Source organism: Mustelus asterias, chromosome 4 (genome assembly GCF_964213995.1).
Source record: "Mustelus asterias chromosome 4, sMusAst1.hap1.1, whole genome shotgun sequence".
Classification (NCBI taxonomy): Eukaryota; Metazoa; Chordata; class Chondrichthyes; order Carcharhiniformes; family Triakidae; genus Mustelus; species Mustelus asterias.
In genome coordinates, this window is record NC_135804.1 from 99,611,215 (window position 1) to 99,625,923 (window position 14,709).

General features: G+C 43.9%; 1 protein-coding gene across 14 annotated transcripts in view; it reads left to right on the top strand.

The window, feature by feature from the left end:
* Window positions 1-14,709, top strand: part of nlgn3a (neuroligin 3a) — a 189,837-nt gene that overhangs the window by 13,021 nt on the left and 162,107 nt on the right. Inside the window, exon 2 of one of the 14 annotated variants that reach the window (XM_078211444.1) lies at window positions 11,244-11,259. The exons of 9 other annotated variants lie outside the window; for them this stretch is intronic. In XM_078211444.1, coding sequence (XP_078067570.1) covers window positions 11,244-11,259 — 16 coding nt within the window. Of the gene's footprint in view, window positions 1-5,132; window positions 5,147-11,243; window positions 11,260-11,529; window positions 11,550-12,322; window positions 12,342-14,709 lie in introns of all 14 variants that reach the window. 4 more of the 14 variants (XM_078211451.1, XM_078211449.1, XM_078211448.1 and 1 more) reach the window with 4 other exon arrangements.

A 14,709-nucleotide genomic window follows, 5' to 3' on the forward strand; every position in this document is an offset into this window, starting at 1 on the left:
CTTCTTTGAGCAGGTTATTTCTAAGTAAGTGTTGCTTGACAACAGTGTTGTTGAAACCTTAAATCACTTTGCTGTTGAGTGAGAGTAGACTGATGGTGCAGTAATTGGTCAAGCTGGATTTGTTCTGCTTTTTGTGTACAGGACATACTTGAGCAATTTTTTTACATTTCTGATTAGATGCCAGTGTTGTCACCGTACTGGAACAGCTTGGCTGGGGGCGCAGCATGTTGTGCAGCACAAGTCTTCGGTAGTAGTGCTGGAATGTTGTCAGGACCCATAGCCTTTGCAGTGTCCAGTGCCTCTAGCCATTTCTTGATATCATGTAAATTGAATCAAATTGGCTGAAGACTGACATTTGTAATGCTGGGGCCCTCAGGAGAAGGCTGAGATACATCATTCACTGGGCACCTCTGGCTGAAGATTGTTGCAATTGTTTCAATTCATCTTTTTCACTGATATGCTGGGTTCCTTCATCAGTGAACATGGAGATACTTGTGGAGTTTCCTCCTCAAGTTAGTTGTTTAATTGTCCACCACCGTTCATGATTGCATGTGGCAGGACTGCAGAGCTTAGATATGATCTGTTGATTGTGGGATTGCTTAGATCTGTCTATTGCATGCTGCTTCTGCTGTTTGGTATGCAGGTTGTCCTGTGTCATACCTTGGTCAGGTTGACAACTCATTTTTAGGTATGCCTAGCATGCCCCCTGCACTCTTCATTGAACCAGGGTTGATAGTAATGGTGGAGAGGGGGAATATGCCAGATCATGAGATTCCAGGTTATGGCTCTGCACAATTCTGCTGCTGCTGATGGTCCACAGTGCCTCATTGATGTCTAGTTTTGAGTTGCTAGATCTGTTTGAAATGTATCCAATTTAGCTCGGTGGTAGTGCAACCCAACCTGATTGAGGATATCCTCAGTGTGAGGACTTCATCTTCACAAGGACTTTACAGTGGTCACTCCTTCCAATGCTGTCATGGACAAATGCATCTGTGGCAGGCAGGTTGGTAAGGATGAGGTCAAGTAGGTTTTTCTCTCTGTTGGCCCCCTAACCACCTGCTGCAGACCCAGTCTATCAACTATGTCCTTTAGAACTTGGCCAGCTCAGTCAGTAATGGTACTGCCAAGGCACTCTTGCAGATGGACATTGAAGTCCCCTGCCCAGTGTACATTCTGTGTCCTTACCACCCTCAATGCTTGACAAGTGGCAAATAATATTCATGCCACACAAATGCCAGGCAATGACCATCACCAATAAGAGACACTCTAACCACCGCCCCTTAACATTCAATGGTGTAACCATCACTGAATCCCCCACTGTCAACATCCTTGGGGGAGTACTGATTCATCAGCTGCAGCGGTACAGTAGATGGTAATCAGAGGAGGTTTGACCAATGTCATAAGATGTCATGGGGCCCAGAGTTGATGTTGAGGATTCCAAGAGCAACACCCTCCAAACTGTATGCCATTGTGCCGCCAACTCAGGTGAGTTTGACCTTTCAGTGGCAAGGACATAACCAAGAGATGTCGAAGGTGGTGTCTGATACATTGTTTGTGAGGTATTATTCTGTATGACTATGTGCCTTGACTAGTTTATGGGACAGCTCTTCCAATCTTGTCACAAGCCTCCAGATGTTATAAAGGAGGACTTTGCAGAATCGACAAGGCAGTGTGCAATTGTCATATCCGGTGCCTAGGTCGATGTGGACTGGTCAGTCCAGTTTCATGCCTTTTAGACTTTGTGGTAGTTTGACACAACTGAGTGGCATGATGGGCCATTTCAGAAGACAGTTAAAAGTCAACCACATTGCAGTGGGTCTGGAGTCACATGTTCGCAAGAGCAGGTAAGGATAGCAGATTTCCTTCCTTAAAGGACATTAGTGAACCAGGTGGATTTTTACAGGCTCAAGATGTAATTCCATTCATCTTCAATTTAAAGAATTTTTGAAGCCCTGATTAGTCATAAAAGTTTTAAAGATTATTTATTAGTCACAAGTAAGCTTACATTTACACTGCAATGAAGTTACTGTGAAAATCCCCTCGTCGCCACACTCTGGTGCCTGTTCAGGTACACTGAGGGAGAATTTAGCATGGACAATTCACCTCATCTGTACATCTTTGGACTGTGGGAGGAAACCCATGCAGACACAGGGAGAATGTACAAACTCCACACAGACCCAAGCTGGGAATCGAACTCAGGTCCCTGGCGCTGTGAGGCAGCAGTGCTAACCACTGTGCCACCGTGCCGCCCCCATGCAAGCACTAACATGTGTTTGGATGAGGGAGAGCTGCAACTTATTACAGAACAAGCACAGGGTAGAACACAACAAACACCAATATCTGAACAGCTAGTTCATGCAAGGAGATAACAGTGTAAGGAGATTATTGTTTTGTTCTTCCACTTAATGCAGCAGTTGACTGCATAAAGTGATAGAACTGCCATTGCTTTAGTTGTTTAGTATTTGCAGAGAATTACAAACAATAACTGATGCTTTATTTTTCTGCTGAAAGACAGGATTTGAAGTATCTAATGTGCTATTTACTCATCAGGAAGAAGGAGTATAAAAGTGGGAAGTATATTTAAAATCTTTATGTGATGCAGTAGACCCGTTACCTTTAGTGGCAAATGTGCATCTTGTATATTCTGAGTCTGCCCTGTAATCACTTGAAGAAGTGATATAGACTCAAAACATTACCCTGTTTCTCACTGCACAGATGCTGCCAGACCTGCTGAGGTTTTCCTGCATTTTCTGATTTTATTTCAGATTTCCAGCATCTCTCGGCCCAAGTCTCCAACCGATCTATATCCTGCTGTATCCTCTGATGGTCCTCATCGCTATCCGCAAATCCACCAACCTTTGTGTCGTCCGCAAACTTACTAATCAAACCAGAGACATTTTCCTCCAAATCATTTATAGATATTACAAACAGCAAAGGTCCCAGCACTGATCCCTGAGGAACGCCACTTGTCACAGCCCTCCATTCAGAAACACACCCTTCCACTGCTACCCTCTGTCTTCTTTGATCGAGCCAGTTTTGTATCCATCTTGCCAGCTCACCTCTGATCCCATGCGACTTCACCTTCTGCACCAGTCTGCCATGAGGGACCTTGTCAAAGGCCTCACTGAAGTCCATGTTTTTTATTGCTGTCCTGTAATGTAAACTTTCTGAGGCAAGACTAAGTGCCATTAATGCAAAAAGTTCTGATAACACAGGATTACTGGTGCTGTGAGTACCAAAATGGACATACAATGTCCACAGATTTGTGTAGGTAGAGAATGCTGTATATCTGAGCTGTCTAAATTTGCCCCAGCACGCAGTTCCAAACTTTTCTGCTATATTTCCCAAAGAAAAATCCCATCTTTGTTTAGATCTCAAAACTTCCATAACCCCAGGGGAAGCATTGATGAGATCCTGCTATTGCATTGACGGTTTGCCTGATTGAGGTTATCAACATTAGTGATACAGTGCATACAGTCCCTGATCCATTTACATCATAGAATCGTACAATAGTACAGCACAGAAGGAAGCCATTCACTCCATCAAGTCTGTGCTAACTCTTTTGGAGAATAATCCAATTAGAATCAATTACTGTTCTTTCCCCAGATCTTTGCATTTTTTTCTCCTTCTAGTAATTATCCCGTTCACTTTTCAAGGCAAGTATTGCATCTCTATCCATCATCCTATCAGGCAGTGCATCCCAAATCCTAACCACTCATTGTGTAAAGAGCAAAAGCAAATTTGGTTATGCCGTATGTGAGTTATCAGCTGCTGTTCAGTATCAATTTTCCAAAGTGATGCATGTGTCGTCTCTTCAGTACTGACTTTGTGTTAGAACAAAGAAAATTACAGCACAGGAACAGGCCCTTCGGCCCTCCAAGCCTGCACCGAACATGCTGCCCAACTTAACTAAAACCCCTACCCTTCCGGGGAACATATTTCTCTATTTCCATCCTATTCATGTATTTGTCAAGACGCCCCTTAAAAGTCACTACCATATCCACTTCCACTACCTCCTCTGGCAACGAGTTCCAGGCACTCACCACCCTCTGTGTAAAACATCTGCCTCGTGCATCTCCTTTAAACCTTGCCCTTTGCACCTTAAAGCTGTGCCCCCGAGTAATTGACTCTTCCACCCTGGGAAAAAGCTTCTGTCCATGCCTCTCATAATTTTATAAACTTCTATCAGATCGCCCCTCAACCTCTGTCGTTCCAATGAGAACAAACCAAGTTTCTCCAACCTCTCCTCATAGCTAATGCCCTCCAAAACAGGCAACCTCCTGGTAAATCTTTTTTGTTCCCTCTCTAAAGCGTCCACATCCTTCTGGTAGTGTGATGACCAGAATTGAACACTATATTCCAAGTGCGGCCTAACTAAGGTTCTATAAAGCTGCAACATGACTTGCCAACTTTTAAACTCAATGCCTCCGCCGATGAAGGCAAGCATGCCGTATGCCTCCTTGACTACCTTCTCCACCTGCATTGCCACTTTCTGTGACCTGTGTACCTGTACACCCAGATCCCTTTGCCTATCAATACTCTTAAGGGTTCTGCCATTTACTGTATATTTCCTATCTGTATTAGACCTTCCAAAATGCATTACCTTACATGTGTCCGGATTAAACTCCATCTGCCATCTCTCTGCCCAAGTCTCCAACCGATCTATATTTTCCTGTATCCTCTGATGGTCCTCATCGCTATTCGCAAATCCACCAACCTTTGTGTCGTCCGCAAACTTACTAATCAAACCAGAGACATTTTCCTCCAAATCATTTATATATATTACAAACAGCAAAGGTCCCAGCACTGATCCCTGATGAAAGCCATTTGTCACAGTCCTCCATTCAGAAACGCACCCTTCCACTGCTACCCTTTGTCTTCTTTGATCGAGCCAGTTTTGTATCCACCTTGCCAGCTCACCTCTGATCACATGCGACTTCACCTTCTGCATCAGTCTGCCATGAGGGACCTTGTCAAAGGCCTCACTGAAGTCGATGTAGACAACATCCACTGCCCTACCCTCATCAATCATCTTCGTCACTTCCTCGAAAAACTCGATCAAGTTCGTGAGACATGACCTCCCCTTCACAAAACCATGTTGCCTCTCACTAATATGTCCACTTATTTCCAAGTGGGAATAAATCCTGTCTCGAAGAATCCTCTTCAATAATTTCTCTACCACTGATGTAAGGCTCACCGGCCTGTAATTACCTGGATTATTCTTGCTACCCTTCTTAAACAAAGGAACAACATTGGCTATTCTCCAATCCTCTGGGACCTCCTCCGTAGCCAGTGAGGATACAAAGATTTCTCTCAAGGTCCCAGCAATTTCCTCCCTTGCCTCTCTCAGTATTCTGGGGAATATTCCATCAGACCCTGGGGATTGTCTATTTTAATGTTTCTCAAGAACTCCAATACCTTCTCCTTTTTGATCTCAACATGACTCAAACTATCTACACACCCTTTCCCAGACTCCTCATCCACCAAGTCCTTCTCTTTGGTGAATACTGATGCAAAGTACTCATTTAATATCTCGACCATTTCCTCTGGCTCCACACATAGATTCCCTCCCTTGTCCTAGAGTGAGCCAACCCTCTCCCTGGCTACCCTCTTGCTCTTTACATATGTATAAAAAGCCTTGGGATTTTCCTTAATCCTGCTGGCCAATGCTTTTTCGTGACCCCTTTTAGCCCTCCTTACTCCTTGCTTAAGTTTCTTTCTACTTTTCTTGTATTCCACACTTGCTTCATGTGTTCCCAGCCTCCTAGCTTTGACAAATGCTTCCTTTTTCTCTTTGACGAGGCTCACAACATCTCTCATTATCCAAGGTTACCAAAACTTGCCATACTTATCTTTCATCCTTACAGGAATGTGCCGGTCCTGAATCCCTATCAACTTACACTTGAAAGCCTCACACATGCCAGATGTTGATTTGTCCTCAAACATCTGCCCCCAATCTACATTCTTCAGTTACAGCCTAATATTGTTGTAATTAGCCTACCCCAATTTAGCACCTTAACTTGAGGACTACACTTATCTTTATCCATCAGTACCTTAAAGCTTACTGAATTGTGGTCACTGTTCCCGAACTGCTCCCCTACTGAAACGTCATGTTATATGGGGGGTGGCGAACTTGAGCCCACACTCTCCATCTGCGATAGTGGCGTGGGAGTTCAAGAACCAGTCAAACCTGGAATTCGTAAATCTTGCCGGTGGGATAGCCATTTCTGATTTTTGCCTTCCCTCACTGGCGATATAATCAGGTTCACATTCACAAAGGGTGAGAACCTCATTTTAATGTATTTTAATAAATTTAAATATCTTTAACAGGCCCACCCCCCACCATATATTGACCCCCTAGCTGTATTTTCGAACCTCACCGATGTGCTTACAACAGGTTCATTCAGACGTGAACCTGTCATGGGGATCCCCCGGGGGCTATACCCACCTTTCCGCCCCCGGGGGAGAGGAACATGGCCAGGCAGTGGCCTGCACTACCCCAGCATTTCTGCCTGGCACAGATTGGTACTGCCAACCTGACAGTGCCAGGTTATTTTTTTTTAAATGCCAGAAGATCTGGACAGAAAATCTCTGGAGAGAAACACACACGTTTTCAGCCAGATCCTGACATTTTCCAGATTTTGGTAAGATTTCACCCAATACCTTTTGGTTGATATCTTTCTTACTCAATCTTTTATCATTAGACAACTAAAAGGGGATGTTCACTGATTTGGACAATCTTGGTGTTTCAAACCTTCTCCCATTGTACTCCTCTTGAATAAACCTATGAATCTTCATTTGCATTGCTACTTAAGTGGCTCACTGTGTCAGCCTCTGTGCTGCTGCTTAGTGAGGGTGATGAGTATTGGTAAAATGAGTAGTGTTTTGCTGCTGTGCCAGGAGACATGATGGCTCCTCTTCATCTGTAAAGAGAGCAGATGGAACTTAATTTTTCCATTAACACAGATATTCACTGGTGTACTGTAATCTATTGTCAGTAAATGCACGCATATACAATTAAGTATTATCTGTGAAATACGATATGTGAAGAAGATGGGAATTAAGAACTCATTAACAAGCATAGGATAAGAGGTCAAAGTATCAAAAAGGAAACTTGGAACTAAAGTCAGAAAGCTGTACATGTAAAAAATGATCATATGAAATTGACTTTCAGACAGAACAATGGAGGCAAAATCCCTGGCATCATGTAAGAAACAATTGGGTGTGATGTTAGAAGGAAGTGTTTTCTGGCTGAGATGTGCTAAATGGCTTTCATGTGCATCTATCTTTTGGTATGGATTAAAAAACAGTTGTACATTCATAATTTGTTTTGGTTTTCTTTTGGGAAGAAATCTTTTCAAACTACACTCCTTGGGAATTTATAGGGTTCGCAAGAGCTCAAAATTTGTCTTGCGGGTTAGTTTATTTAGGTAGGATGTGATATCTTGATTTGAGACAAAAAAATAAAGTCAATAACGTATTTGTGGAACTTGCCAGTTTGTGACAAGTTCATACTTGTAATACATTTGCATATCACAAATATTTTAAAATGATATTCTACCTTCAAGATAAAGTCAGCAGCGTGCAAGAATCTCATGGCACCTGGTTCACGTTTCTTTAAAGGTGGAGTGCACCAATCGGTTTTGTGTAGTTGTGTTTAAGGTCAGGATTCCCTTGTTTAACTCTAATACAGGAGAATGGAGACTTGCATGGAGGCTTGGGAGCGGCAACAGTAAATCAGTGGTGAGTGCAGCATATATGGAGCGGGTTTGGGGCATGGACGAGTGGGAGAGGGATCCAAAGGAGGACAGAGAGTGGAGCTGGGTGCAAGGAGGGTGAAGTGGAAAGGGCTAATGTTCTGGGTGGGGACAATCACCAAGCTAAGAAATGAAGAGCCAGCTGAGCCAACAAGCTCAGCCACATCTGACAAATAGGCGAGCACAACACTGGACAATAAAATAAACATCCAATGAAGAGTGAAAAAAGTATATTGTTTCTTCCACAATAAAGGAAATATCCCTAGCAGACCTGTAACTATCATTGCATGGTAACCTCGAGGTGTGTCAGTGCATTTATTTCTCTTATTAATCTCACTTCAACAAATAATGATGACGCACAGTTGAGTAATGTGACACCAATGCAATGTGAAATGCTTTCAAGTGAAATTTAATTTTAACAATACCTATGCTACCTTTGCATTCTCAAGTCTCATCTCAGTGGCAATGGAGTGGTCAGGCAAGTTTTGACCGTGATGCAGAGCCTCTAGGTTTAACAAGGAGGCTGTTTTATAGCGCACTTGTACCTGCTGCATTGTCAGTTGCTGACAGGATTCAATAGTGAAACAATTCCTTCACTGTGGAATTGCATGCATCTCCCGTGCACACCGCTAGCACTTAGAATTTTAATTGTAATCTTGTAGGGAATGTGAAAATGCACGAGAACAGAAACGGTGCACACTTCCGGTTCTGGTGTCGAAGATGGCATGCCACTGACAAAACTCTGTCCTTCGTGTAGCCAATTCCTTCACATATGACCCATGTTGCTTGACTGCTATTCCGCTATTTATTGACCTTGCTGATATACCACCAACAACCTGCCCTAGTCCCTCCATGCGGGCACGATGGTTAAGAAAGCCCACCAGTGCCTCTACTTTCTCAGGAGACTAAGAAACTTTGGCATGTCTGCTACAACTCTCACCAACTTCTACAGATGTACCATAGAAAGCATTCTTTCTGGTTGTATCACAGCTTGGTATGGCTCCTGCTCTGTCCAAGACTGCGATAAACTACAAAGGGTCGTGAATGAAGCCCAGTCCATCACGCAAACCAGTCTCCCAAACATTGACACTGTCCGCATTTCCCACTGCCTTGGAAAAGCAGCCAGCATAATCAAGGACCCCATAGACCCTGACATGCTCTCTTCCACCTTCTTACGTTAGGAAAAATATACAAAAATCTGAGGACATGTACCAACTGACTCAAAAACAGCTTCTTCCTTGCTCCATCAGACTTTTTTGAATGGACTTACCTCCATTAAGTTGATCTTTCTCTGCACCTCAGCTATGACTATAACACTACATTCTCCACTCTCTCCTCCTGGTATGGTATGCTTTGTCTGTATAGAGCACAAGAAATAATACTTTTCACTGTATACTAGTATACATGTGACAATAATAAATCAAATCAAATCAGCTTATTTTCAATGTACTCCTCGATACACACTATTGCCAAGATTAATTTGACTTAGTCTGTGGCATCTTACTAAGAGAGTGACTCGGATAGTTATTCCAGTCATTCCACGCATTTTAGAATCAACCAGCATTTATTATCCATGTCAGTGAACCTAACTTTCTGAATTTGCAGCTGAGACATGGTTGTCCATGTTCTACACTTTAAAGCTGACTTGCAATCCCTTATTCTTACATTAGTTAAGCAAATGTGTGAAAAGTGAGAAATTAGCATTATTACCAGTTTATAGCATTTGACTGTGAGGCCTGTTTTCAAGTTGCAACTGCTCTGTTTATGCCTGTACATAGTTTCGTAGATGGACAAAAATTACTGGTGCCAACCATTCTGATTTTTCAGTGGACATTCATTTAGGCAATTGTGCCAGAAACAGGCAGCTCCCTAGCTGAAATAGGGATCAGTGACATAATTGAGAGTCCAGCATGATTTTTATATCTATTAGTATTGTTACAACATCCACAATCCACCCAAAAATCAGTGGATGTAAAGATTGAGAGGTGACCATTCCAGCGCTGCTTAGAGATATTGGTCTGCTCACATTTAAAATGATGCAACAGCTTAGGTTATATATTTCTGGTAATTTATTAGATTCTTTGCAAGTTGTTCAATTTTAAAGCAGTTGCAGAGGCTATGAATCTTTCAGAAACCTGAAGGGGATTAAGAAAGAGTACAGCAGCAAAGATTGAAGGTGAATATGGAGCTACACCTGCAGCAATGACAGATAGAAGAATCATAATCAAAGATATTCTTATGCTCTCCACAAAGTCTAAATGCCCAGAGTAACACACATGCGCTTCTCTGAGGAGCACTGCATAAGGAGCCTGTTCGACACTGGAAGGCTGTCAAATAGTTGCATCACCCCTTATAAAAAGACCTGCAAACCTGTTGCCGTAGCTGGCCCTGCATTTTCTGCTGCAGTCCATGTCAGTATAATCCTGAAATTCTTTGCCTTCTGCTGCTTCGAGGCTGCCAAAATGGAATCAGTAACAGCAGTTAATCTGCAGTTCATGCTTGTGTTAAACAGGTGACTGATGCCATGTTTGGCACAGCAAAGGTTTATGCTATATTCCCCAAGGATACCTGAAAGCACGAGGAGACTGAGATTTGCACAGATTGCATGCAGTCTTCCCTCAAGTCATGGGCGTTAACTGCACCAACCCATGGGCTCTTTTTAACAATCCCGGTGTTGTGAATTGCAAGAGCTTTCACTTTATTAAGGTATAATTTTCATGCAATCACCAGCAACTGCCAGGATGGTTTTACATTGCAGCAGTTAACCTCTACTCTGCATTGCACACCATCCCCATCACTCACCACTACCTCCCCGAAACCCATCCCCCCACCGCCCCCATTCTTTTTGACTGCACAGCAGGCAAATGCATAGATATTTGGAGACAAATATTAGACTTATATTAGACTTGATGGATGGGATTTTATGGCCAAACTTGTCTCAACCGTAAAATCCTGCCCCGAGGTCAACAGACTTTCTCATTGTCTGTCCCTCGCCTCCTCCGATTCCTGTGGCGGACGGGGCACTAAAATTCTGGCGGATGTTTCCAGCTCACTTTTACCCAGTTTCCCATATTCTGCCCTTCATAAGCTTGAGGATATCAGAAAATCTGCTGTTCTTGTCACGTTCTGTTTCACTATCACATCTGTGCTTGCTGACCTCAGTTATTTCCTTGTTAAGCAACATCTCGATTTTAAAATTCTCATTCTTTCTTTTCAAACCTCACCATGGCTACATCCCTTTCTATCTCTGTCAACCTTTCTAGTAAGAGTTTTAACAACACCAGGTTAAAGTCCAACAGGTTTATTTGGTAGCAAATGCCATTAGCTTTCGGAGCGCTGCTCCTTCGTCAGATGGAGTGGATATCTGCTCTCAAACAGGGCATACAGAGACACAAAATCAAGTTACAGAATACTGATTAGAATGCGAATCGCTACAGCCAACCAGGTCTTAAAGATACAGACAATGTGAGTGGTGGGAGCATTAAGCACAGGTTAAAGAGATGTGTATTGTCTCCGGACAGGACAGCCAGTGAGATTCTGCAAGTCCAGGAGGCAAGCTGTGGGGGTTACTGATAGTGTGACATAAACCCAAGACCCCAGTTTAGGCCGTCCTCATGTGTGCGGAACTTGGCTATCAGTTTCTGCTCCGCGACTCTGCGCTTTCGTGTGTCGTGAAGGATATGGCGCTCGGCTCATCGATCGACAGTTCCGACGCGCCACAGCAAAAAACCACACCGACCTCCTCAGAAGACAAACACGGGACATGGTGGACAGAGTACCCTTCGTCGTCCAGTACTTCCCTGGAGCAGAGAAGCTATGGCATCTCCTCCAGAGCCTTCAACATGTCATTGATGAAGACGAACATCTCACCAAGGCCATCCCCACACCCCCACTTCTTGCCTTCAAACAACCGCACAACCTCAAACAGACCATTGTCCGCAGCAAACTTCCCAGCCTTCAGGAGAACAGTGATCACGACACCACACAACCCTGCCACAGCAACCTCTGCAAGACATGCCGGATCATCGACACGGATGCCATCATCTCACGTGAGAACACCATCTACCAGGTACATGGTACCTACTCTTGCAACTCGGCCAACGTTGTCTACCTGATACACTGCAGGAAAGGATGTCCCGAGGCATGGTACATTGGGGAAACCATGCAGGCACTATGACAATGGATGAACGAACACCGCTCGACAATCACCATGCAAGACTGTTCTCTTCCTGTGGGGGAGCACTTCAGCGGTCACGGGCATTCAGCCTCTGATCTTCAGGTAAGCGTTCTCCAAGGCAGCCTTCACGACACATGACAGCGCAGAGTCGCTGAGCAGAAACTGATAGCCAAGTTCCGCACACATGAGGACGGCCTAAACCGGGATCTTGGGTTTATGTCACACTATCAGTAGCCCCCACAGCTTGCCTCCTGGACTTGCAGGATCTCACTGGCTGTCCTGTCTGGAGACAATACACATCTCTTTAACCTGTGCTTAATGCTCCCTCCACTCACGTTGTCTGTATCTTTAAGGCCTGGTTGGCTGTAGAGATTCGCATTCTAATCAGTATTCTGTAACTTGATATTGTGTCTCTGTATGCCCTGTTTGAGAGCAGATATCCACTCCATCTGACGAAGGAGCAGCGCTCCGAAAGCTAATGGCATTTGTTACCAAATATACCTGTTGGACTTTAACCTGGTGTTGTTAAAACTCTTACTGTATTTACCCCAGTCCAACGCCGGCATCTCCACATCATAACCTTTCTAGTCCCAGAACCCTCCAAGATACCTGCCTAGTTCTGGCCTCTAATACATCTCCAATTTTAATTGCTGCACCACAGGTGGACACAACTTCAACTACTAAGACCTTAAGCTCTGGAACTCCCTTTTTAAACTGCTCCGCCTTTCTACCTGTCTTTCCTGCTTTAAAACACTCCTTAGAACTTACCTCTTTTACCATCTGGCAATTTTGTCTGGTAATATTTGGTAATAGTTTATGTGACTCAATGTCAGGTTTTATCCTATAATTCTCTGGTGAAGATATACTTTGTTAAAAGCGTCCATGATTCCTCAGGAGTTTAACTTCAGTGCGGTTACATTCATGCGACCTTACTGAGCAGACGTTTGGAATTCTTTCCCACCTGGAATGATTTGATGGGTTCCTATGATTTAACCAAGAAGGCATGTCCTACAAGATATTGGTTTGTTGAGCACTGGGAATGGAATAACCCACAGCACTGTAGAATGAGGGAGGTGAGACTGATGGCATAATGGATGGTGAAGAAACGGGAGAACTCCGAAACCAGCCTTTCGTTCGAGCTCTTCAGCAGCAGCTCATTGAGGAATTATCCAACATAAAAATTCCTGTTTATCTTGGCTCCATAAAAATACGTTGAACCTCTGCTGGTCGCTAGGTAGCCCGAACTTTGGGATGTGCTCCGGATATGAACAATGCTGGGAAATCATTCTTGACATTCCTCGCTCAATCAACACCTCCAAAAATCAGATCAATTGATCAGCCATCGCCTTGTTTTTAACCGTCATGCTGATGCAGAATGACTGCTGGATTTGCCAACATTTCAATCATCGCACTCCAAACATAATTAATGGTGTGAAATGATTTGAGATGTTTTGACAAAGTGATAAGGTGGTGTATAAGTGTAATGATTTATTTCTTATGTTCAGATCAGTCATTACTTTTGATGCACCAAAATTAACCAGCCCTTAGTATGAACTCAATCTGCCCCAAACAGACTTTGACAGAAATAATCATTCTTTTCCAATGTAGTTCAAAAACAAGTTTTTAAAATGGAGACTGGTAGGGGTGAATGGCCTACTCCTGCTTCTAGTTTCTATGACTAATCTTTTTGGCCAGCTACAAAATAATGGAGCAGAGAGATCAGAGGGCAGATATTCTCTGAAGTCACAATTTGATATCCTTCGCCCCTACTTGAGAATAAAAAGATACTCAAACAATTATTGAAATTACCACATGACACCATAACAGCTCTCTTTGCCTCAATGTGACTTTGCCAGTAATAAATCAGCATCAAATGGGGTAATCTTTCCTTTGGGCAATAATGTATAATGAATAATAATAATGCAGTCGTCTATCGTGCAACTTTCACCATTTCCATTTCCACTGAATCTTCAGCTTGCGTAGAATCTGCGAGACAGCCAAGCTTTAAACTCTCCACACTTTGGAACAGCATAAAATACAAGAGATAACCTATCAATTCGCAGTGTTTAGGCGGGCAGTGGTGTGGGATATAAGGCCAGACACCTAGGGCCCAATTTTACCATCATGTTGCGCCTGTTTTCAAGCACAAAAACTTGGTAAAGTCGGGCAGGAGGTGAGTAAACCGATTCCCGTTTTACCAAAGCCCAAAAATGGCCATGATCAGGACCACGCCCGAAACGGGCGTGTCGGCCATTTAGATGCATTTGCATGCATTTAAATTGACAATGGGCTGCATGCCCAACCTAACTGGCACTTCCCACTTTACCACCACGTTCGTCCATCCAGATTCGGTGCAAAACAGACATGCTCTACAAAAGTCTGATTTGGGCGCTCCAGCTACTGAGGAGGTAAGTGCTGGGTGTCCACGGTTCTCTGCTTGAGATCAGTGGGGGGGTGGGGAGGTGGGTCCGATGGTTCTCTGCTTCAGATCAGTGGGAGGGGAGGTGGCTCCGACCGTTCTCTGCTTCAGATCAGTGAGGGGGAGAGGGGAGTCCGCTGCCACTCTGCATGTGATCAGTGAGGGGAAGGAGGGGAGGGGGCCGCGATCGGTTTGGGTGGTGGGTGAGTGGGGGAATAAGGGAGTCAGTAATGTTGTGGGGCTGAGGCAGTGTCTGTGGGAGCCAGACGGAGGCATTATCCAGCCTGGGAGCGATGTGGCAGGGGAGCGTCATTCTATCATTTTCTTTGCGCATGCGCAGTTGGTGATGCCCTTCG